This window comes from Dermacentor variabilis, chromosome 7, assembly GCF_050947875.1.
Source record: "Dermacentor variabilis isolate Ectoservices chromosome 7, ASM5094787v1, whole genome shotgun sequence".
NCBI lineage: Eukaryota > Metazoa > Arthropoda > Arachnida > Ixodida > Ixodidae > Dermacentor > Dermacentor variabilis.
In genome coordinates, this window is record NC_134574.1 from 43,457,372 (window position 1) to 43,480,678 (window position 23,307).

Genomic DNA, 23,307 nt, shown 5'->3' on the forward strand with positions numbered 1-23,307 from the left:
TTTGCAGAAAGAGAAAAAAAGTTCCGATGCTTCCCAAAAAGAAAACCAAGACAAAAGACAAGCGCACGTGGTGCCATACCTACACAAGCTGTCACACAATCTTAAGAAAGTTTCCAATAGATATAATATTAATTTGGTTTTCAGTGACCCATGTAAGTTGTCCTCGATATTTAATCGCATGAACAAGCGCGAAAGGCACCTGTACACCAGAAATCATAAAACTCGTTTAACTGAGTGTAGAGGCAACGTCATCTATCAAATACCGGTCAGCTGTGGAAAATCTTATATAGGTCAAACGGGACAGTGCTTCACTGAAAGAGTTCGTCAGCACAGCACTAACCTAAAGAATGGCTATGGGAGTCATTTAGCTAGACACTGTAACAAGTGTCAATGCACCCCATATTTGAAAAGACAAAATTCATAGGGAAAGGAAAGGGTAAGAAGGAAAGCGAAATAGTAGAAGCCTTTCATATTAGAAAGGAAGGAGATAAATGTGTAAGCACTCCCTCTATTGTCTTGTCGGGAAAAGAAATCACACTCGTGGAAGAAAGATTAAAATGTTGTTGATTTGCACAGGTTTTTGCGACTGATTTGCGCATGCCTATGCTGAAAAAGGTATAAATGTCCGGTGAATTTCAAGTAAACTTCTAGTTGGCAGTCAGCGCTTGTCTGTGGTATTTGTTTCCTTGTGTCCTCGTCTTTTTCGCGCTGTTTCACCTCTGTTCTCATCTGGCTGTCCATTTGGAACGCTGGATCACCTTTTCCACCCGAAGTATTTACTGAAGCCCATAAAAAGACTTCTCAGGGCAGACCAGTGATGTTTCAGTGAATTCCATCACGCATAGGTATGTAGCAGCACTGATGAGGCTACGCAGCGAAAGACGAGACAGAGCTTGCGCTGACGCCGTCCGCGTTCCGTCCGCGTTTCCCTGCGGTCAAGTCGAACGTGCGTGTGGTGTCCGTGACTACAGCCAGTGCCTCTAATGGCAGCTCGGCAAGTTTAGACCTTGGGAGAAGCGTTGGACTCACACGTCCTGCAGCGTCGGAGGTCAATGCCTCTTTTTGCCACGGAGCATTCTGATACAGCATGTTGCTGTTGTAGATTCTTGTTTATTTGTGTTTGCTTGTCTTTATGCAATTCCATGAAGTAAACACACGCACGCGACATTAACAGGCATTTCCTGAAACGAAGCCGCCGTTGCTCAGCGGCCTTACCACACCACCTTTATTTCGCAGAATATTTATGCTGAGTTGACGACACTAGACTGCTTTCACGTCACTACCTACAACGCTAGCGCGCGGACGGAGATGGGCCTACGCCAACCGCCGTGCGCTAACTCCCCGCCGTAGATCTCCGTTGTTCAATGTACGCTTCGAGTGGTAATGTCCCAAATCGCCTTCACTGATAACGATGTATGTCGAGCCCTTCGTGCACTCCAATGTTCTTCTCCCACTTTGCTAGCAGTCTAGCTGGAAGTTCTAGTCGAACACAGTTGAATGCATTTAACTGCGGTTTAAGGAGGTACAGGCGCCACCAAACACAATCAGCTGCTGCAAAACAAGGCCGATTGTACGCTTGTCAGGGAGAAATGTTTGCAGACGCTTTATAATAACGTGTCATGGCAGCAGCAAAGCTCTGCTGGCATGAAAGCGTGAGTTGCATGGCAAAATGCCGGTATGGCTCCGCTACCAAGCGGCTGACGAGTGGTCATGGCACATCCGCCTCCCTTTGTTTTTTTATCCATCCAAGCGTGCCCCAAAACCCTGGAGACCCTCGAAAAAGTCTTCTTGACCCTCTTCTAGCCATTATCGGGAAGTAATTTCAACTCTCACCTTGAAACACAGACCCGAACATGGGTTTTGAAAATTAAGGTTTCCACCCTCTGCCCCTCCAACACACCGCGTGTGAGGACCGCGTTCGCTTTCGTTAGTGAGACTGCACGATAACGCCGATGCTAACCGCGATGATGCAAACACACCTATCGGCGTCCGTATAGTTTGTCCGAGTCCCAATTATTATCCCAAGGAAGTGTACCAGGGCCGTGTAATTGGTACGGCAGATAGCCGGTGGTATATTGGAGCCGCAAGAAAGGCACCAAGGAAAAGGAAGCCAGTCAAGAAGGGCAGAGATTTAGACGGTGTTATAAACTGAAACATTTTTATTTAATAAAGAATAGGGTGGCATGATACCGCGGTAATTTGAGATCACTGTGAGGGCCCTCGTCCTGCAGAGGAAATAAAAATACGTTGATGAAGATGTTTATGACCGGTTTTGGTAAGCTTCCGACTTTTTTAATTATTGCAAATGTTCCTACAATGCTACCGTAGTGACTGTTTGTAGTGACTGTTTGATCGGTTGTACTATAGCTGGTAGTGCCTTTTCTAACCACTTGTTTATGTTTACACCATTTTCTGGATCTTATTTCTCGTATAAGTCTCACATTTACTAATCTGGCCTAGGAACAGCTACAAAGATTCGCTTTCCTACGCAATCTAATTATTTCCTTTACCTAAAAAACGTTTACGGAGAACTCGAACACTACATTTCTTTCAATGGATCCACCTTGCGAGATGGCGAAGACGCCACTTACAAAAGGATACAACATGAGGGAAAAACAGAAAATAGAAATATTACGCAAAGAGCAAAATCACTATTATGTAAGGTCATATTTGCCCGTGCAGGTGGTTATCATTTTAGTGGTTCTGTATAATCGCAATGTAAGTGAGGTTATCTACGAAAATATTTCATCCCTTCTTTTGAAGTTATCCATGGAACAAAGCCAAGTTCTGTTTCTAAAATCTGGGAAGTCGGCGAATACCAACGAGATCATTCTCCACTGGAATTCACAACTGGCTAAGGAGCTTGAAAGCCATACACATGGAAAAGACCTTATTATTTTAATAACGAAGTAAGTATAAAGCTCCCTATTATTTCGTGACATGTGCTTTTCTGTCATTCTAATCCTTGATGAACTTATGCAGACGTACCATGAGGGATCCTAACGGCGACAGGCGCACTGGCAAGTATGTCATGCATAATTTATGATAATGCAGTAAGCAGATGCATTACATCGAAGATAAGCATATGGGCGTTTAAACTTCTCAGCATTTTTATGTGTAAGTGGTCTAAGAAAATTAAACGGACAAGTCAACGCAGCCACCGCTCTTTTTGAGCATGAGCTCCTGAACTGCCGCTGATGGACGTGCCTCACAAAAATATACCGCGTGAACTATTTTAATAAAGACAGATTTGAAAAATTGAATAGTATTATTATAGGCAAAGCAGTATAGAAAGACCGCGCCCACTTTCTAGGTTTCTGTCCAACGAAAAGCGGTAGGTGATTGTAAAGATAGTGTAGTCAAACAAGCACTCCTATAAATGGTAGTCATATTCAGTAACTGAATACTAACATGTTACTTGTCGCACAAATCACTACATTCTGACTAAGTGAAGGTAGTAAAGTGATAGTCCTATTTATTACCTACAGAAGCTAGTAAATACCACTAGCTCAAAAAGCGATGCTCTTAGTACACGCAAAATATACGCGAAATTGCCGCAAGACTGGCCGCTCGAGGCACTTTGTGTGTATTCACAGCCTGTTTTGACGCTCGCAAAAACTCTTTTAGGTAACACGTATTGAGGAACAGAAAGCTTTGTTGGGAGTTTTTTATATGGCCCTACAATTTTCTCTTTGACACTTTTAATCTAATTATAACATTTCAGAGGTTGTTTATATCATGAAGATTAAATATGTAATAACGCTGATCGCAAAGTATTATGCAAGTTTCTCCAAGAGACAGAAAACTAGATAAACTTGGTTCTGTCTGGGTGCGTGGCATTTGCATATATTTAAACCTTGGTGCATGATAGTTGTGACACCTTTTATACGTGCTGCAAAGTAAATAATTTAAAATATAAGTAGTGCAATTGTGCAAGTTATTCAGTTGGGCATTTTGATTTGTCGTAGTAGTGCTGGTCGCCTCATCGAGTTTCTTGCTCACTGGTTAGAATTCTTTCACCTGCTGAAGGCAAATATTTAAAATTTGGTGCAGCTAAAAGTACACTTACTGCTACATTGTTAGGCTGTTATTAACTGTTGCTCCGTCACAGTAGTAGAAACTTGAGTTCACTTAAATTTTGCATAGGGCCATGACAATCAAAGCACAATAGACGATGACAAAAGAAGGCTCTACAATTCTCTACCTCTGACTCTGTTTACCCGTGTCCACATAGTCGGAGGTTTATAAAAAAAGGCTATAAAATTTGTCAGGGTAGGCCAGAGTAACTGATGAGTTTCCCACCTTGCTGTATTAAACCTAAACTATCTTTGCTTAACTGGAGTTAATGTCAGAGGAACATCGCACTCAAGGACGCGATAATTTTTTAAGACCCGTCATCGTGTCTTCATCATACAATACGTGTCACGCCGTCGTTGTAATGCACTCGTCGTCCTCCCCTTTTGCGGCGAACCCCACCATGTCATCGTCATCATTGCTTCCTCGAAGATAGGTCATCGTCATACAGTCGTCGCAATGCCCTCGTGGTGGTTCTAAAGCTGTCACTCTAAATTCGTCATCTATATCTCGTTGTTTCCGTCATCTCGTCACCTTCGTGATATAGAGTTCATCATACAATAGTAATCACAGAATTTTCGTCATGCCATAGTCGCCTTCGCATTCTGTTCTTGCCGTTGTCATGACAACGTCGTAATTGTGTCCTCGCCATACAGTCGTCGTCACTAATTTGCTGTCATACCATCGTCGTGATACCGTAGCGGTCTTTTCGTCGTCCCCATTATAACTTCGTTAGCGCCCTCTCGTCAGGTCATGGTGATTACGCAAATACCTTCGCATAGTGGTTGTCATACCATTTCCATTACGTCTGCATCATTCTTACGTTGTATTTTCAGGATAATTACTTCCGATACATGATCCTCTTCTGCCGTTGTCGTGGCAGCGTAGAATGGTGTTAAAAGCGTTACTTTAAAATAATAATTGTTTTTCGTGTGAACATATGGCGCGCAATACAAATGACATTCATAGAACAACGACAGCAGCGAGCACTGCCGGCGATTTTGGAAATGTGATCGGTGGGTCAGGCGTGGCGGTTTTTACAGATGACTCGTCAAAGGTTGCAGCGAAATGACTGCTGCCTGCGTACCATCCAGGAAATATTGCACAATTGATCTGGCGTATAACACCTGATTACGCAACGTTCGGCGAGAACATATACAACAGATAGGATAAGCGATGACATGCGAGAAAGTTCCATGTGACACAAGCGCGCCTTGCACTTAGCGATAATGACACGTTTTAGACGGTGAAAGTTCCTGGAAAAAAGATAAACAAAGTAGAAGAGTCAGTGTCCCCAACCTCTGAAAATCGATCGTCACGTTGCTACGAAAACGCGAGCAATAGCTACGCCAGTCGCAGTAAATAAAAATTAACAAAAAAGAGGCAATGTCCCAGGGTTTGTTATCACTGGTAGAGAGGCTTAAAGGGAAAGACAACAGCTCAGAATATGAATCGAGGTAGCCGCGCGGATGAAAAGATTGCCAGTGGTATTCGTAAAAACCAACCAAGTTTTTCCTATTAAATGTGCATTTGTATATTGAGTTCGTCACTAAAAGTGGCCAAAAATAACCTTTCGCACTCCAGACGGCGAAAACATGAAGATGCACAAGGGGCCTATCAAGTGACCTTCTGTTAATATACGCCGTTCCTGATCTTAGTGTTAGTATTGAAATGCGGTACACTTTTTTGTCATAAGCTTTTTTTCTAACTTGTAATGTGCAGAAATGCTATAGTTTGTAGCGAGCACAAAAGGGACGCTGCCTTCGTTGGCATGGTCCGTCTATCGGCAGGATATCGACGACCGGAGCCTGCCAGCTTGACGTAGGCATTTACTTGAGACAAAGCGCGGTACAAATACAAGAAATTTCTTTACAACAAGGCTCAATTATTGTACCAACTTTTTACTTTCACAAGTGGTTGAAGCGGTCAAAATGTAGGTTGGTAACTACAGTTACATTCACTCCTGTGAAAGCAGACCTATGGGCGGGTTTGGAGGAGGGGCTCTTTCTTTTGCAGAGGCTGCTCTTATCAAAAACTTCTGCTTACAAACATGCGCGCTCGTTTGCTAGTATTCGGTTCAGGCCTAAACACTACAGATCGTGAGCTTTGTGTTGCACCATAAGAACTAGGTCTTTAAATATTGGTTGCCAGTAACTTGCAGGCACACAGCATGAAATACTTCAGGTGGCGAGTGGTGCCACTGGGATTGCGCAATGTTGTCTAGCACAACTTCGTAGAACAGTGAGCCAGTACGCCAGATCATCTTTTAGGGTGCGAAATAATATCACGCAAGTTTCTCAATAAATTGTTGTTGGCGAATCCGGCTTCAAACCCAAACAAGATAGCCAAGCTGGTATTCCGCGTAGCGTCGTCGAAATTTGTAGCGTCGGCTTTCTCACCTTTGCTGACTCTTGATTCTCAGGAGGGCAACTTTTGCATTTTTGGCGCGCTGCAGCTAGGCGGTGACGTCTAGATTCTCTTCGTTGGTGAGGTGTGGTAGCATTGCCTCGGAAGCCACGGTCGGGTGCCTTCCGCAAAGGAGCTTCAGCAGCATTATTTAGATTGTTTCTTACTCTGCCGTGTTTTAAGCGAAGGTTGTGTATCGAAGGATTGCATCCCACGTCTTAAATATTATGCCGTTTTACGTGCCAATACCACGATGTGATTGTAAGGCACACCATAGTGGGGGACTCCGGATTAATTAGACCATCTGTGGTTCCTTAACGTGCACCTAAATCTAAGTACACGGGTGTCCTTTTTATTTCACCCCCATCGACATGCAGCCGTCATGGCCGGAATTTATTACCCTGACCTCGTGCTTTGTAGCACAACTCAAATGCCAACAAGCAAGCACGAGGAGTACCATCCCATGTATTTTGTTCTAGGTCGACGTACATCGCTGGCATGTCGGCGAGAGTCTTGTTCAGGCATTCTCTTAAGCAATTCGTCTTCTTGTGGTAAAGCAGTCGTTCTGCGCTAACTTGTCTGGCTATGTTGTATGATGGCTTCCCCAAGTTCAGCTGTAAAAGCCTATTGTCTGTCATTAATGAAGACGTCTGGAACACCATGTCTCAGCAGGATGTTCTCGACGAAGAAATTCGCTACTTCCGACGCACTTCTTTTGGGCAGGGCTTTTGTTTCAGCGTACTGGGTAAGGTTGTCGATGATCATGAAAACCAACTTGCTCTCTAACGGCGACATGGGAAAGGGCCCGAAGAAGTTCATCCCGATCTAATAAAAAGCTCGTTAAGGAGGCTCAAACGTCTGTAGCAGTCCCACCGCCCTTGTCGTTGCTGTCTTGCGCCGCTGGCAGTCTCGGGAGGTCTCAGTGTAATGGATTGCGCCAACGTTCAAGGGTGCCGACTAATAGTTCCACGGAATCCTCGCGACCGTACAGCAAAATTCAATATGGCCTACCATTAGACCATCTTGAAGGGTTTGGAGACCTTCTGGCTGCACTGCTCTAGACAAACGAGAACTTCTTCTATGTGAGGACGTCGTTTTGCAATGAAGAAGACTACAATCTGCGCTTGAGTACTCTTGGGTCGAAGTCGGTCGTCCCTACCAAGAACTCGAAAGTGCTTCTTATTTGCGGTTCTGCTCAGTTCTTTTCGGAGAAGTCCTCGTCACCAATTGTCCGTAGTGGTCGTCCTGGTTGTCGAGGCAGTCTGAGAGTCAGTCGGTAGGCAGTAGGCATCAGAGACTCTTCTCCAGGACTTGTATATCACGGTGATATCGAAGTATCGCAGTCGGAGGCTCCATCGTGCTGCCATGTATGCACGGGCCATACGAATCGCGACTCTGGCACGATATAGTAATGCCTGCTATCCCGTGAGGCAGGTAAAACATTTAACAAGTATTGTGACACACTGAAGTTAATTCAGTCATCATTCAAAGATTTCTTTATAAAACTACAGTTGGATGTCACCCACTTTCGTCGGTCTTCGTTGGTCGGTACACACGATGGGCCGGGCTAATCGACAGACGCACGATCGGCTTTGTCGGCTTCCCATCGCCCCCGCACCCATCCCCACTGTCGCTCCCGTCGTTGTTCTAGAAGGACACGTTGCTCCTCTTTGGTGGGCACAATACGTGTACGCCCCAAGGAAACACTCAAGAAAAACTGTCAAGAAGGTCGCTAAGTGCCAATGAGGCAAATCTACAGACGAACACACATTGGTACATACATACGTGTGTGTTTATTACGGCCTTTAGATGGGCCCGATTGCTATAGCGGTGACTAAGGAGAGCCTCGCCGAGAATATTGCGTCATCAGTCACTCGACACTCGTGACGAGCTCACTACGATGAAGAACAGGCATTTCATCGTAGGTTTCGACAGTTATGCTATTGGACCTACAAGACAAGACTTTGTTTAACACTAATTAACGCTGAAGACTAAAGTTTTCTTCCTCGACGTGATGGTGTACAAGCACGGACGCAGAAACTTTCCTGGAGTAGTCATGCTCAACTTCTCTGTAAAAAATGTATTTTTGCCGTTACGTTTGCACTTTCCAAGCGATGGCGTCATGCAGACCGCAAGCAGGGAGCGACGTGCGGTTCCGTATGCTGTAGTTAGTGATCCCATTCCTGCTTCACACATACATCCCATGACATTCTTAGAGCTGAATTAAAGACATGAAATGTAATGTGTCTCTTACGCACATCCATCACCACATGAATGATCACTTTCATGTAATCTTTATTTCACTGTTTTGCGATTAGGAAGAAATGTTGAGTCACTCGGAGAGCATTTGAGGCATTTAAGATGTATTTTTCTTTGTAAAACTAACAGCTTATTTCACAGTTTGTATATTTCAAACTTGTGAGCGAAAGTGATTAGAAGGCTGACTTACTCTTTTATCATACTGTTACAGCGAGCTTTTTGCGAGATCATCGTCACATGTGTTCCAATGCACGCTACATCTTTCTGAAAGCCACCTTGTTCAACTTAAGAAGCAAATACATCATCATCATCATCATCATCATCATCAGCCTGATTACGCCCACTGCAGGGCAAAGGCCTCTCCCATACTTCTCCAACTACCCCTGTGATGCACTGATTGTGGCCATGTTGCCCCTGCAAATTTCTTAATCTTATCCGCCCACCTAAAATTCTGCCGCCCCCTGCTACGCTTCCCTTCCCTTGGAATCCAGTCCGTAACCTTTAATGACCATCGGTTATCTTCCCTTCTAATTGCATGTCCTGCCCATACCCATTTCTCTTTCTTCAACTAAGATGTCATTACCTCGCGTTTGTTCCCTCACCAAATATGCTTTTTTCTTATCCCTTAATGTTACACCCATCATTCTTCATTCCATAGCTCGTTGCGTCGTCCTCAATTTGAGTATAACCATTTTCGGAAGCCTCCAGGTTTATGCCCCGTACATGAGTACTGGTGAGACACAGGTGTTATACACTTTTCTCTTGAGGGATAATGGCAATCTGCTGTTCATGATCTGAGAATGTCTGCCAAACGCTGCCCAGCCCATTATTATTCTGACTATTTCAGTCTCATGATCCCGATCCGCAGTCACTACCTGCGTAAGTAGATGTATGTCCTTAACACTTCCAGTGCCTATAACACTACCTATGGTAAACTGCTGTTCTCTTCCGAGACCGTTAAACATCACTTTAGTTTTCTGCAGATCAATTTTTAGACCCACCCTTCTGTTTTGCCATTCGACATCAGTGACCATGCATTGCAATGGGTCCCCTGAGTTACTAACCAAAGCAATATTATGAGCGAAATCGCAAGTTACTAAGGTATTCTCCCTTAACTCATATCCTCAATTCTTCCCAATCCAGGTCTCTGAATACCTCCTGTAAATACGCTGTGAATAGCATTGGAGAGATCGTATCTCCCTGCCTGACGCCTTCTTTATTGGGATTTTGTTGCTTCCTTTATTGAGGACTACGGCGGCTGTGGAACCACTATAAATATCTTTCAGTATTTTTACATACGGCTGCTCTGCAGTCTGACTCCGTAATGCCTCGATCACAGCGGAGGTTACGACTTTATAAAACGCTTTCTCGTAATCAATGAAAGCTATATGTAAGAACTGGTTATATTCCGCACATTTCTCTATCACCTCATTGATAGAGGGAATATGGGCTATTGTTGAGTAGCCTTTACGGAATCCTGCCTGGTCCTTTGGTTGGAAGAAGTCTAAGGTGCTTCTGATTCTATTTGCGATTACCTTAGTAAATACTTTGTAGGTAACAAACAGTAAGCTTATCGTTCTATAATTGTTCAAGTCATTGGAGTCCCCATTCTTATGGATTAGGATTATTTTAGCGTTCTTCTGAGGTTGCGGTACGCTCGAGGTCATGAGGCATTGCGTATAGAGGGTGGCCAGTTTTTCTAGAACAATCTGCCCACCATCCTTCAACAAATCTGCTGTTATCTGATCCTCTCCAGCTGCCTTCCCCCTTTGCTTAGCTCCTGAGGCTTTCTTTACTTTTTCCGGCATTACTTGTGGGATTTCAAATTCCTCTAGACTATTCTCTCTTCCATTATCGTCGTGGGTGTCAGTGGTACTTTATAAATCTCAATAGAACTCCTCAGCCACTTGAACTATCTCATCCATATTAGTAATGATATTGCTGGCTTTGTCTCTTAACGCATACATCTGATTCTTGCCAATTTCTAGTTTCTTTTTCACTGCTCTTAGCCTTTCTCCGTTCCCGAGAGCATCTTCAATTCTATCCACTATATACTTCCTTATGTCAGCTGGCTTACGCTTGTTGATTAGCTTGGATAGTTCTGCCAGTTCTATTCTAGCGGTGGGATTAGATGCTTTCATACATTGGCGCTTTTTGACCAGATATTTAGTAGCTTACTGGTATCCTGTCTAAAGCAGTTACCGCGGACTTCTATTGCACACTCCTTAATGATGCCCATAGGATTGTTGTTCATTGCTTCAGCACTAAGGTCCTCTTTTTGAGTTAAAGCCGAATACCTGTTCTGTAGCTTGATCCGGAATTCCTCTATTTTCCCTCTTACCGCGAACTCATTGATCTGCTTCTTATGTACCAGTTTCTTCCGTTTCCTCCTCCAATCTAGGTTAATTCCAGTTCTTACCATCCTATGGTCACTGCAGCGCACCTTGCCGAGCATGTTCACATCTTGTATGATGCCAGGATAAGCGCAGAGTAACACTCTATTTCATTGCTAGTATCGCCATTCAGGCTCCTCCACGTCCACTTTCGGGTATCCCGCTTACAGAAGAAGGTATTCATTATGCGCATATTTTTTCTGTTCGTTATGTTCTTTATGTTCCTTGTGTGAGCTGTTTTACGCTTGTTGATTAACTTGGAAAGTTGTGCCAGTTCTAGCCTAGCTGTAGGGTTAGAGGCTTTCATACATTGGCCTTTCTTGATCAGATCTTCCGTCTCCTGCGATAACTTATAACTGAGTTTAAAAAGCGCGAAGAAGACAATGACACAAAGAAACAAATGCCACAGACAAGCTTCGACTGCCAACTGGAAGTTTCATTGAAATTCACCGCACATATATACTTTTTTCAGCATAGGCGTGCGTACACCAGTCGAAAAAGTATCTGCAAATCCACAACATTATAATCTTTCATTCAAACATCTCATTTCTCTTCCCGTCAAGGAAGAGAGGGAGTACTTACACATTTATCTCCTTGTTTACTAATCAGATAATCCTCTACAATTTGACTTTCCCTCTTACCTTTTCCTTTCCCTGTGAATTTAGTCTTTTCAAATATGAGGGTGCAGTGACAGATATTACAGCGTCGAGCTAAAAGGTAAGAGGGAAAGAGAAACAGTAGAGGCTTATCACATCAGAAAGGAAAGAAATAAATGTGTGCTATCTCCCTCTCTTGCCTTTTCGGGAAAAGAAATACCATTTTTGGATGAAACAATATAATGTTGCTGATTTGCAGATGTGTTTACGACTGGTGTTCGAATTCCTATGTCGGAAAAGGTATAAATGTCCGTTGAATTTCAAGTAAACTTCCAGTCGGCAGTCAGAGCTTGTGCGGGGTATTTGTTTCCTTGTGTCCTTGCCTTTTTCGCACTTTCTAACCTCAGTTCTAAGTGCGAACCAACTAGCCCATATCAAGATCTCACTAATGCGATAGTTTACAGGCATCGTGTCTAGCGGAGTTATCGCCGACTTCTATCGCGCACTCCCTAATGATGCCAGTAAGATTATCGTTCATATCTTCAACATTAAGGTCTTCTTCCTGAGTTAAAGCCGAATACCTGTTCTGTAGCTTGATCTAGGATTCCTCTATTTGCCCTCTTATGAAATACGAGTACACTCTAATTTATGCCCGTAGACTACGCCCATTCACTTAAGGAAACTAAGGCCTATGTCTTTTTATAAAAAAGTAGGTTTTTCTTTATATATTCCCCAGGAAGTTTCCATTCTTACGACTAATTTACCATGATGCCCACATTAGCGAACAGATATTGGCATAATATGTTATGTAGCTGTCCATGTTTCATTTCTAATTTCTTCAATATAATACAAAATTACATCTTGTCGGTTGCCAAGAGGACACATTTCACATTGAGGCAGCTGATGTGTTGCAGATTTGTTTTACGTGTTACCACATATAGGAAGACCATTTTTTTTTTCAAACACAAAGATAGCACTCAAGATACAAATGGCTACTCCTTCCATTAAATGATGGTGCTCATAACAAAATGCATTGCAAAAATGGCATTCCATGACAACGGAAATGCGTCTCCAATGGCAATGCACAAGAAAGAAGAGGACACACAACTGCTTAACAGAGAATTCATATTAGGTTCTCTAATATAAATACAGCACAAGAGGGCAGCAGGCAGTGTGTCTCAGCCAGAGCAGCTCAGACCTTGTCCACCTCCACCATCGTCGGGTTGACACAGCGGCAGAGGTCGACGATGCCCTCTATGTAGCTGGTGAGCGTTTCACCAGCTTGCTGGGATCGGCTTCGTAGGCGTTGTTCAGCGCGAAATTTGCGCACGCTAGGGCGGCCGAAAACATCTGCGATGCCGGTTTTCGACCTAGCCCACGTGCGGACATCGGCTTCGTGGTTTTTGAACCACAGCTTGGCGACGCCCGATAAATAGAAGATCGCGTTGCCGAGCTTTAGGGGATCGTCCCATTTGTTGGTGTTGCTGGCGCGTCCATGCGATTCGAAACAATCTTCAACGTCTTTCTCATTGGTGCCGCTGAAGATATCAGTATCCTGCTGACACTGGGCACCGGCACATAAAATGGCTGGAGTAACCGTTGGGGATGTCGGGCTGAGGTCATCAGGCATGACGGATGGCAGATTTCGGTTCCGTATTTCCAGGGTGGGGAAAACCACAGTACCTCCACCAGAATCTAATAGGAATACAGCACAAGAGAGCAGCAGGCAGCATGTCTCAACCAGAGCAGCTCAGGCAATCTCGAGCTCCCGCCTCCCGGGCGACTGGCAATGTGGCTGCCGCGCCGGGCATCCCTCTTCACTACAGGTCCAAGGAAATAGGAAATCTGAAGCGCGTATGCTGATCGTCGGGGTGGGAGTAGCCCACAAAAGACGCCTGAATTTTACTGCTATCAATTAAGCGTTATCGTCTAATAAAGGACTTTTTTCCTTGCATTCTTATTATTGAGGTCGCGTTTCACAAATTCAGTGCATTTTCTATCAGATTGGATAGGCGGCCCCTCATTGTACTCATTTATTTTAAAGGTACGGGTATATACTGGTCTTTTCCTAATCTTTCACCTACCTATTTAATAAACACTTAGAGCCAATGTTCTGTTCAAAGTGAATAATCGAAGACCATGTATCTAGTCAATGTATGGGATGGTTCATCACAGACGTTCTTGGCTTTGTGAGCAACAACTGAAATTTGACATACGGTACGTCGCTTCAGCTTGACAATTCATGTATTATTGCAGGCTCTGCTGTCAAAGGAAGTATGTGCACGCAGAATAACTTTGTACTGGTGAAAGACGACGGAAGCTTTTCAGCCGTAAACAGCATTGCAAAACTAATTGTTCATTCGTAAGTATTTTTTGTTGTTTACAAATGCATCTGGAACACCCGCCAATGTAGGAAATTTGCTAGTCTTCTCATCAATACAACTCCGAAAAATCATTTGAACACTCTTATATTGATAACTTCAGTTCCTGTCCAATGGGGTGACATATAGTAGCGCGTATTATATCGAATACCTAAAGCTTCACTCAAATTTTTTTTTATTTCGAAAATAATTATCGGCAACGTAACTTTTACCGTGCTGTTAGAAATATGTTGTTCAGCAGTTCAGAGATATAGCTTGTACTAAAAACAATATTACAGTTAAGAACAGAGACAAGTAGGATGGTAGAACTTGAACCGCACACACTTACAAACAGACATACGCACACACGTGCGCACACCTACACAAAGAGAAAATGGCACAATCTCTCCAACACACCCAAACATGCCTATGCCAGCATGTGTGTTACCAAATACGCATTTTCGGCTTTTATGGAAATATATAGTGTGATGAATTATCTTATTCTAACATCGAATATATTTCGTTTGGTCCAGCACATTCGCCTTTTCTACTCAGGTGGAAGACCAAAACAAATTTCGAATAATAAAAGCCCACTGTATTGCAGCAATATTTCTTCTTTCTAATTTTACCATCAATAAACTATTAACTATACTTTTTTAGCAACGACCCTTTCCGATTTTCCTGCAGCTCTACTCACTCGAACACAAGCGGCTCACCTTTTTGCGGGATCATGCCCTGACCGCTTGAACTGAAGAAGACTTCTCGTGGCACCAGATACTGGGATCGTGTCATGAGGCAGTAATAGTGATTGGGCTTTGACTACGCTGATCTTCACCTATGGTGCCTCGTTACAGAAAGATCGCATCATTTTTTATATGATCTTCCTTATTTACCACAGAAACAAGGTTGATTCATTTTTACAAACTGCAGTTAATGTGCGTCAAGCGCGACAGTGCGTATTCCTCGTATGCAAAGTATCTTTCCGCTGGTTGCGCAACTCTTGCGATCCCGGAGAAAACACCATCAATATTTCCGAACTGAAGACTTGCCCGTCTACATGTCTAAGGTGTCATAAGAGATAGGTAGGGCCTCGTGCCCTGTTTGTTGCCGCCCGGAAGCCTCACTGATAACAGCCGTCATTCACACAATGATCTTTTGTCTCGTGATAATTCCTCAGGCCTTCCACGAGGCTTGCAGACGTGGATGTTCTTCTACTCTTTCGCAGTGAACCGTTGAGGACACGTAATTCTGGTGATTGTGAGTTGTTATTGGCTCAAGTGCAGAATGGTTCGGTCTAATCAGATTGTGTCAGCTGCTCCTTTACATCCTCTGAAGCGGTGTAGCCCTGCTGGTGATGCCGTACGCTAAATCATAAAGGCACCATTTCAATTAAGGTTTTTCTCTGGTAATAAGGCAGACTAACTTATTTGCTGTTTATGAGGTGGATAATGCCGTGCAGCATATGATGTGTCTAGAATTGTGCATGGAAAGAAGTTGCCCCCGTGCTTGTCAAGCTTCATTTGCGAATTTGCAATTGGTCTTTTATTGTCATATTTCTTCGGGCTATTAAGAACTACAAAAAACGAATGCTTCCAATCCTCGGATACTTTACAGCAGTTTGCCGCACACTTAAGAACGCAGCTGAACTGCGGCCTCCTTTGTTTCATAGCCTGAAAATTTAATGTTACCTATTACTCTCGCTTGCACTTCTACCTAACAGCGTTCATTTATATAAAAGGTGAATAATGGCAAAGAATCCTAAAAAAGCACATGAAATCCACACCGTACTAGAGAACTTTCACGAGGTAACGAGGAACTTTCATGCCAACGTACGGAGCTGAGCCCTGCGGCGTGCTTCCTCAGCGCGGCAGTGAGTGTGGGCAATACAAAAGTGCGCATGAGGAGTATAAGGTAGAATGGTCTTAAGGAAGCGGCGGGGTGGTATGACATAAAGAGGATAGAAAGGACTGCAGCCGGTATATTGGTGCTTTGCAGTGTTGCAGGCGTATTTGATAAAAGGCAGGATATTATCCCAGTTTTTGTGCCTGGAATCTACGTACATCGAAAGCATGTTGGTCTAAGTTCTTGTGCGCTCGATGAGACAATTTGCCTGCGAGTGATACGGCGTCGCATGGCGGAACTGGAAAGCGCAGAAACACAACAGCTCTTCGACTACATCGCCCATGAACTGGCGACCCCGTGCGCTCTAGATGACACGAGGGGATCCATGACGCCGTAAAACTGAAGACAGGAGGAAGCTCGAGCTGTGGCTGTTTGCGTCGCTGCGGTTTCAGTATAACGCGTCAGATGGTCGACGTAGACTATAATCCAACGGTTGTCGTTTCTTGAGCGCGGGAATCAACCGAGAAGGACCACTTCAACCAGTTCGAAAGGAAATGATGGTCGCCCCACAGGGTGAATAACTTCGACCAGAGCAGTTTTAGGGCGCTTGAATTGCGGGCACTTGTTGCAACTGGCCGCGTACTTTTCTATGTCCCATCGCATGCTAGTCCAATAGAATCAGGCCTGAATGCGGTGGTATATTCTGATGAAACCTAGGTGCCCAGCGATCGAGTCGTCGTGCATAGCACAGAGCACGTGAATTCTCGAATTCGAAGGGACCACTAAGAGGAAGTGGGTGCCATCAGCCGCATAATTCTTCTTGTAGAGCAGGCCATCTTGGATGACAAAGCCATTTTTCCTGTTGGTGCAGCAGCTGTGTCGAAGAAGGTATCCATGCTGCGGTCGTCACGCTGCTCTTTCCGGGAAGTCGCCAGGTCGGGAAAAAGAATGTCGTCTATGGCGGCCAGAAACTCGTCGAAATTGTCGGCGTCACATGCACTTGTTGGTAGAGGGAGCCTCGAAGGACAGCGAGCATCCGAATGATGTGGGCCTCTCTTGTAACGGACTGCAAAGTCAAATGCCCGCAAACGTACCCCCATCAAGCAAGGCGACCAGACGAATCGCGAAGATCAACCAACCAACATGGTGAATGGTGACCAGTAACGATCGTGAAATGGCAACCGTAGAGATTTGGGCGGAACTTCTAGACTGCAATGCAGAGACAGCGAGACACTCTTGCTCAGTGATGGTGTAATTATATTCGGCCTTGTTCAAAGAACGGCTGGCATAGGCAATGGCATGCTCGGCGTCACCAAAATGCCGGAGGACGAGGACGGCGCTGAGGCCGATTCCACTCGCGTAGGTGTGCAATTCTGTTGTGGCAGAGGGGTCAAAATGGCGAAGTATGGGTCCGGAATAGAGCAGAAACTTCAGTTGACAAAACGAGCAATCGCAATCTGCTGTCTACGTGAAACGGTTATCCTTCCCCAGCAATGAAATTAGAGCGTAGGCAGCACCGGCAAAGATGGGCACAAAACGTCTGAAGTACGAGCAAACACACAAGAAACTCCCAAGTTCGCGTTTTGGCTGCGGTTGTTTAAAGAGGCTAGCTGCAGCGACCTTCTCTGGGTCTGGTCGCACCCCCTGCTTGTCAACTAGATGTACAAGTACTAGCTTCAAACAACACTTGCTGCGCGTGCATAGACAGAGACCAAACGAGCGACGAAGACAAGCGCAGTCTTCCAACTGATTTTTATTTTGAGAAACACGCATATATACCGAGACACCAAGCCAAAAGCGACCCCCGCCCCCCCTCAAAGCTTAACCCCGACATGAGCCTTGGTTTGTCTTGGTGTCTCGGTACATATGCGTGTTGCTCAAAATAAAAATAGGGTGATAGTAAGCACTTGTCTTCGTTGTTATTTTGATCCCTGTCTATGTACGCGCTGTAAGCGATGTTTGAAACAATCGAATACCATCTAACCCGTACCTAAACCCTGCTTTAAGTTCTAGAGCCTCTCGCTGGCCAAAGTGACAATTCTTGGAGTTGAGGGTAAGGGCAGGTTGTTTAAGGCCCGTCAGAACAACGTCGAGTCGATGGTTGTTCACTGCAAATGTGCTGCTAAAAATTAAGACGTCTTCGAGATAATGCAAACAAACCTCCCATTTCTGGCCGCGCACTACCGTGTCCATAAATCTCTCAAATGTTGCAGGCACGTTGCACAAACCAAACGGCATGACGTTGAATTCAAACAAGCCGTTTGAGGTCACAAAAGCCGTTGTCTCTTTATAGTTGGATGAATAGATATCAGCCAGTAGCATGATCGGAGGTCTACAGATGAATAATAGGATGCGGAATGAAGGCAGTCGATAACGTCATCGATCCGGCGAAGTGGGAGCACATCCTTTTTCATCGCAGAATTGAGACGTCGGTAGTCAACACAAAACCTCCACAACCCACCTTTCTTTTTCACGAGGATGGCCGCCGCAGCCCAAGGGCTGCAGACATCTTGGATGACGGCCTTGGCTAGCATATCATCAACATGTTCAGCGATGATCTTTCGCTCCGACGCGGACACGCGGTGAGGCTTCTGCCTGACGGGTTGCGCGGACCCCGTGTGGATCGTGTAGCGAGGCCGCGTAGTCGGAACGCGATCGTTGTTAACGTTCTGCACGAAATCATATAATGACGCATGCTTGCTATGGGCGCTAACCAGGGCTTGGCGCTTCTGTGAAGAAAGTTTTCGAAAAGGCGACGAGTCTTCAGAGTCCTCCATGGTCAGCCCCGTGCGGTAGAGATTCGTGTTACGTGTCATCAGTTAAAGCGCCTATGCTGATACTGGTATCCACTTCAAAAGAGACAAGTCGCACACCGCTGGGTAGCACAACCAACTCGGAGGCTAAATTTGACACCCACAGGATAGTTGTTCCGCAGGCCACAGAGAGGGCACATCGAGGTACGAATATACATTTCTTCTCAAAAATCAATGGCACAGGATTAACAATTGCATGAAATTTATCGGCGTCGACATCGCAAGCAGCAACACTCGAGCTCTGGATAAGGAACGTGCCGCTGAAACACCATCTTCAATGACGGCCAGAGCGCGAGAGCGTTGGTTGGTCGGCAAGAGAAGACAGGAAAACCACGTCAGTACCGCAGTCAACAATGGCACCGCACTGTTGTAGAAAATCGAGGCAAAGGATTGCGTTGTGAATGTACTGAGCAAGCACTGCAAATTCGGCTCGATACATGTTATCGGAGAAGCAAACTTTCGCGGTGCACCCTCCAATAGATGGCAGCAACTCTCCACTCACAGCACGAAATGCATTAGCGTTATCCAAGCGAAACGTAACACTACGTCCTAGTCGGGTTTTGAGATCCCGGCTGATTACGGAGACACTCGCTCCTGTGTTCACAGGCCAACGTAGCAACATTGTCCACTAAAACACGTATGTTGTTAAGACGCATGCTGACCGGCGCAGGCATAGAGGCGTGTAGTTAATGATGACTGGCGACTTCACCTATATCGGTCGCGCCGCTTAATTTTCCGGCGGCAGTGACGTGAGGCGTCGTCGTGCAGATAGGGACTTGCGCTGACGTGACGGCGGCGGCGTCAAGCTCCACAGGGAAGCTTGGCAGTCACTATGGTAATTCGCCTGGTCGTTTGTCCTGCTATCGGAGTCAGAAGACCAGAGTGGGCCGTCGCCGCACCACTTGTTACGCCGATAAAAAGTGCGCGGTCGCTCATGGAACGGTGGTGAGGTGCGACGGCGATGAGGACAAAATCTGGTGACGTGAACGCGAATTCCGCATTGGAAGCAGATGGGTCACTCAGGGGACGCACCGAAATTATCAGTAGCAGAATAACTGGCGTGGCCGTCCCACTATTGACAGACTGCAGGTGGTCTGGGTGAGTAAACGTCGTGGAACTGATAATTGGGATGCGCGTTCATAGTAGGGTTTGGCGTTTCAAAGAAGGAGCGAAGCTGTAGGTGTCAACGGATGCGGCGTTGATGGACGTCTCACGGAAGTCACAGTGAGAAAACGGCTCTCAAGCCAGCGGAGTGGAGAGGGACGCCGCCTCACGTAGGTCAAGCTCTTCGCGCACCACTTGTCGAATAACTGACGTAATGTCGGATGGAGCTGGGACTACGTTAACACTGGCGACGTTAGCTACGTTGGCCAGGCGGTCGAACTGCGGGGTGAAACGCCGACCTTTCGTGGCTTCAAATGTACGGCAATGCCGAATGACGTCACTTACGAGGTCCAGACTGTTTTTGCCCACGAGGAATTGGTACACGTCCACGGCAATTTTTTTTAACTTTGTCCTCTTCTCTCATCTGAGGGTCCAGGGCCTTGCACAACTTCAGCACTTCCTCGATGTACGCCGTGCATATTTCGCCGGGAACTTGCGCTCGCTGCGTTAGGGTTTGCTCTGCATGCTTCTTTTTAGCTGATGGATCTCCGAAGCACTACCTTATTTTTCTACGAACTTTTCCCACGTCGTCATGCTTTCTTTGTGGTTTTGAAGCCACACAGACGCGATTCCCTTGAGGAAGAAAGCAACGTTGCTAAGCTGGGCGGTGGCATTCCAGCCACTGAACCGACTTGCGCATTGGCACAGCTGAGCCAAGCATCCACGTCTTCCCCGGCTTTCCGGCGAAGGCTCGTGTTACGATGTAGGATTGCCATGGGTTGCTGGTAGAAGGTGGCGGGTTGTCGCAGCGGGAAGCCATATGTGGTGGCAGACCGGCAATTCAGTGACTTCAGCGAAAATCCAGATTACGCTTATTCGGCGAGCGGTTCATCGTCGTTCTTCGGGGACGCCGTTGTTTTACCCCACACCGTCCACCAAAATTATTACGATGGGGTGCGTATGTTTAAAGATGAAGGGATGAAAACAGGCCGCGCCGACACAGAGCCTCTGCAAAGACAAGCCCACTTTTTTCTCCTATTCTTTCATTCTTCCTGTGGCTTTAGCGCAGCAGTAATAAACAACGTGGTCGCTGAGTTATGGTAGAAGGCCCTTCGAAGACGGCATGACGAATCAAGACATTACGATGAAGCAATTACAACATTGGAGCAACCACGACGGCATCACCCCAAAGAGCGCACACTTAGTGGCGCAGGCAGGTAGATAACTTGGGCCACTGGGTCAGCATACGAGGATAGATAGATAGATAGATAGATAGATAGATAGATAGATAGATAGATAGATAGATAGATAGATAGATAGATAGATAGATAGATAGATAGATAGATAGATCCACTCACAACTGTTTAAATATTTAAAGAATGGTATTCGCATTTACATTTCTCCCTAAGTGTCGTTTCTGAAATTTTCCCTTTCACAACCATAGAAAGCGGTGTTAGAGCGAACTAATACATCCAAGTAAAATGGTTAGATCTGAAAGCGCACCCTTTCGCCTCATGTAATTTTGTCAAAATGCATACTATGTTTTATTTATTGTGTTATCGTCCATTGTAACCCAGCCTTAGACTTTCGGAATAGGGAAGAAATCCCTCAGTGCTTTTCGAGACGTTCATAAAAATCTAAGCGAAGAAATAAAAACAGCTTAGCCTGCATTAGTACTGTGGACCTACTGCTTGTCAGTCGGAAGTGTTACTTTTTTGTAATTTGGCCGCCGCAAACGCATGGAATAATACCTCTCTACCCTGCAGTAGCGTAGTAGTGGCCATTAGAGTGGACCTTTCGAATAAGACGATGCTCCTAAAATTACCTTAGGCGAGCTATGTACTCCCATACATGGAACATTCGGAAAAGCCATGATTCTATTTTTCCTAATTGTATATGTGTAGTGCATTGCGTTAGCCATATCCAGACCAGTGCGGTAAGAAATTCACGATGACGCCTTGCATATTCATATTGATGTGGAACTTGCACATTTCGTAATGAGCGCAAATGAAGTCGCGCTGCTGCTCGAAGTCCATGTAGACTTTAAAAAGGAAAGCGCGTTGTTTTACAGTAAATCGCATATGACAGGTGACAACACGCATAAACGGCACAGTTAGCTGTCGTTTGACAAATGCCAGTTCTCAATCTGTGTACTATCACCCTAACCTTGTTGGATGCATTGGTTTCTACAGGTTTGGCGTTGATATGGACGGTGCCGGCGCTGCTCGCTGCTGCCGGAGAGGTGATGGATTTCTCATGGGGACTGAACCTCGCCTGCCACTGGCTTTCTCGGAATGCACACTCCACCTTCTTCCAGCGGCATTAAGGTGACTTGTTTCAAAAAGCAATACGCGGATTGGAGGGTTGTGAAATGATAAAATTTTAAATGCATGAATTACCTGTATTCGCAAAGTCACATCATATTTCGCTCTCACCACATGAATAAACTCATGCAGCCGTTGTGTCCTCCATTCACAGTTCCTACTGAGTTACACTTCTCTTCCCCTATGGAATTAGATCTGCACTCTGTGATGTCAGTTAATCACTAAAATGACTATAGGGGGCATCAAGCGAGCATCGCTTGCCCACGGGGCACCCGACCTTGTGCGACCAGGCACTACCGGCGGGAGTTGTCCGTAAAAAGGGACCATCCTCGACCATCATGGAGCCCCGGCAACCCACTCACACACACAAAAAAAACGAAAGCATAAAGGAAGGATTTTTCGGGTATCACATAGACGCCTGATGGCGGTTAACTATGGACATCATAGTTTTTAGCTCGGGAAGAACATATTGGTATGGGTAAGGAGGAGATCAAACAAGAAGTGAGCGAGCATCGCAAGACACAATAAATATGCATAGCTCCTACGAAGACATTTGAAACAAAACACATACAAAAATGGCAAAAACGCACAACCTGAGGGACCATATACAGCAGTAGGAGGATAAAAAAAATGGCGTAGAACTGCATAAAGGAATCAGTTCTTCCTTCCTACCAAGTTGTAACAGGTAAAAAAAAAGCATGACCCACGCACTTTCAGACTCAATTACATTCGTTTGCATGGCGGCAAGGACCGTAATCTTCGGAGCCTATTGAATTTATTGATGAAAACATAGGCCTTTATTGATTTTTTACGTAATAAATAGCAAAATTATGATGTTACGTTTTCATTCCAACAGTAAAGAATGGAAATGTTGTGACTTTGTTTAGAGCGGCAAGCTTATTTTATGAACATCGTGTCAGTACTGAATCCATGTGGTAGATACGCCTTTCTCTTGAATAGCGGCCCAAAGAGCGTTCCTCAATGTGATGTTTCGGCACTAAAGGTTAGCAAAGTAGTCAGGAGTGACTCGATCTCCCCAGAAATTAGACCTAGTGAGGTTGACTGGTGCTCGGACTGCAGAGCATTTCATTTGACTTGTAGAAGTGGTTGAATCGTTTATGTTGCGCATTACATGT

At 45.1% G+C, this 23,307-nt stretch overlaps 1 protein-coding gene across 3 annotated transcripts in view; it reads left to right on the forward strand.

Moving 5' to 3' along the window:
* LOC142589013 (uncharacterized) overlaps window positions 1-23,307 on the forward strand; it is a 118,046-nt gene that overhangs the window by 37,371 nt on the left and 57,368 nt on the right. Inside the window, exons 4-7 of one of the 3 annotated variants that reach the window (XR_012829775.1) lie at window positions 2,764-2,909; window positions 2,983-3,024; window positions 13,985-14,090; window positions 22,040-22,055. The exons of 1 other annotated variant lie outside the window; for it this stretch is intronic. Coding sequence is in view for 1 of the 2 variants with exons in the window: in XM_075700805.1 (XP_075556920.1) it covers window positions 2,764-2,909; window positions 13,985-14,021 (183 nt within the window). In the remaining variant the exon portion in view is untranslated. Of the gene's footprint in view, window positions 1-2,763; window positions 2,910-2,982; window positions 3,025-13,984; window positions 14,091-22,039; window positions 22,056-23,307 lie in introns of those variants that run through there. One more of the 3 variants, XM_075700805.1, reaches the window with a different exon arrangement.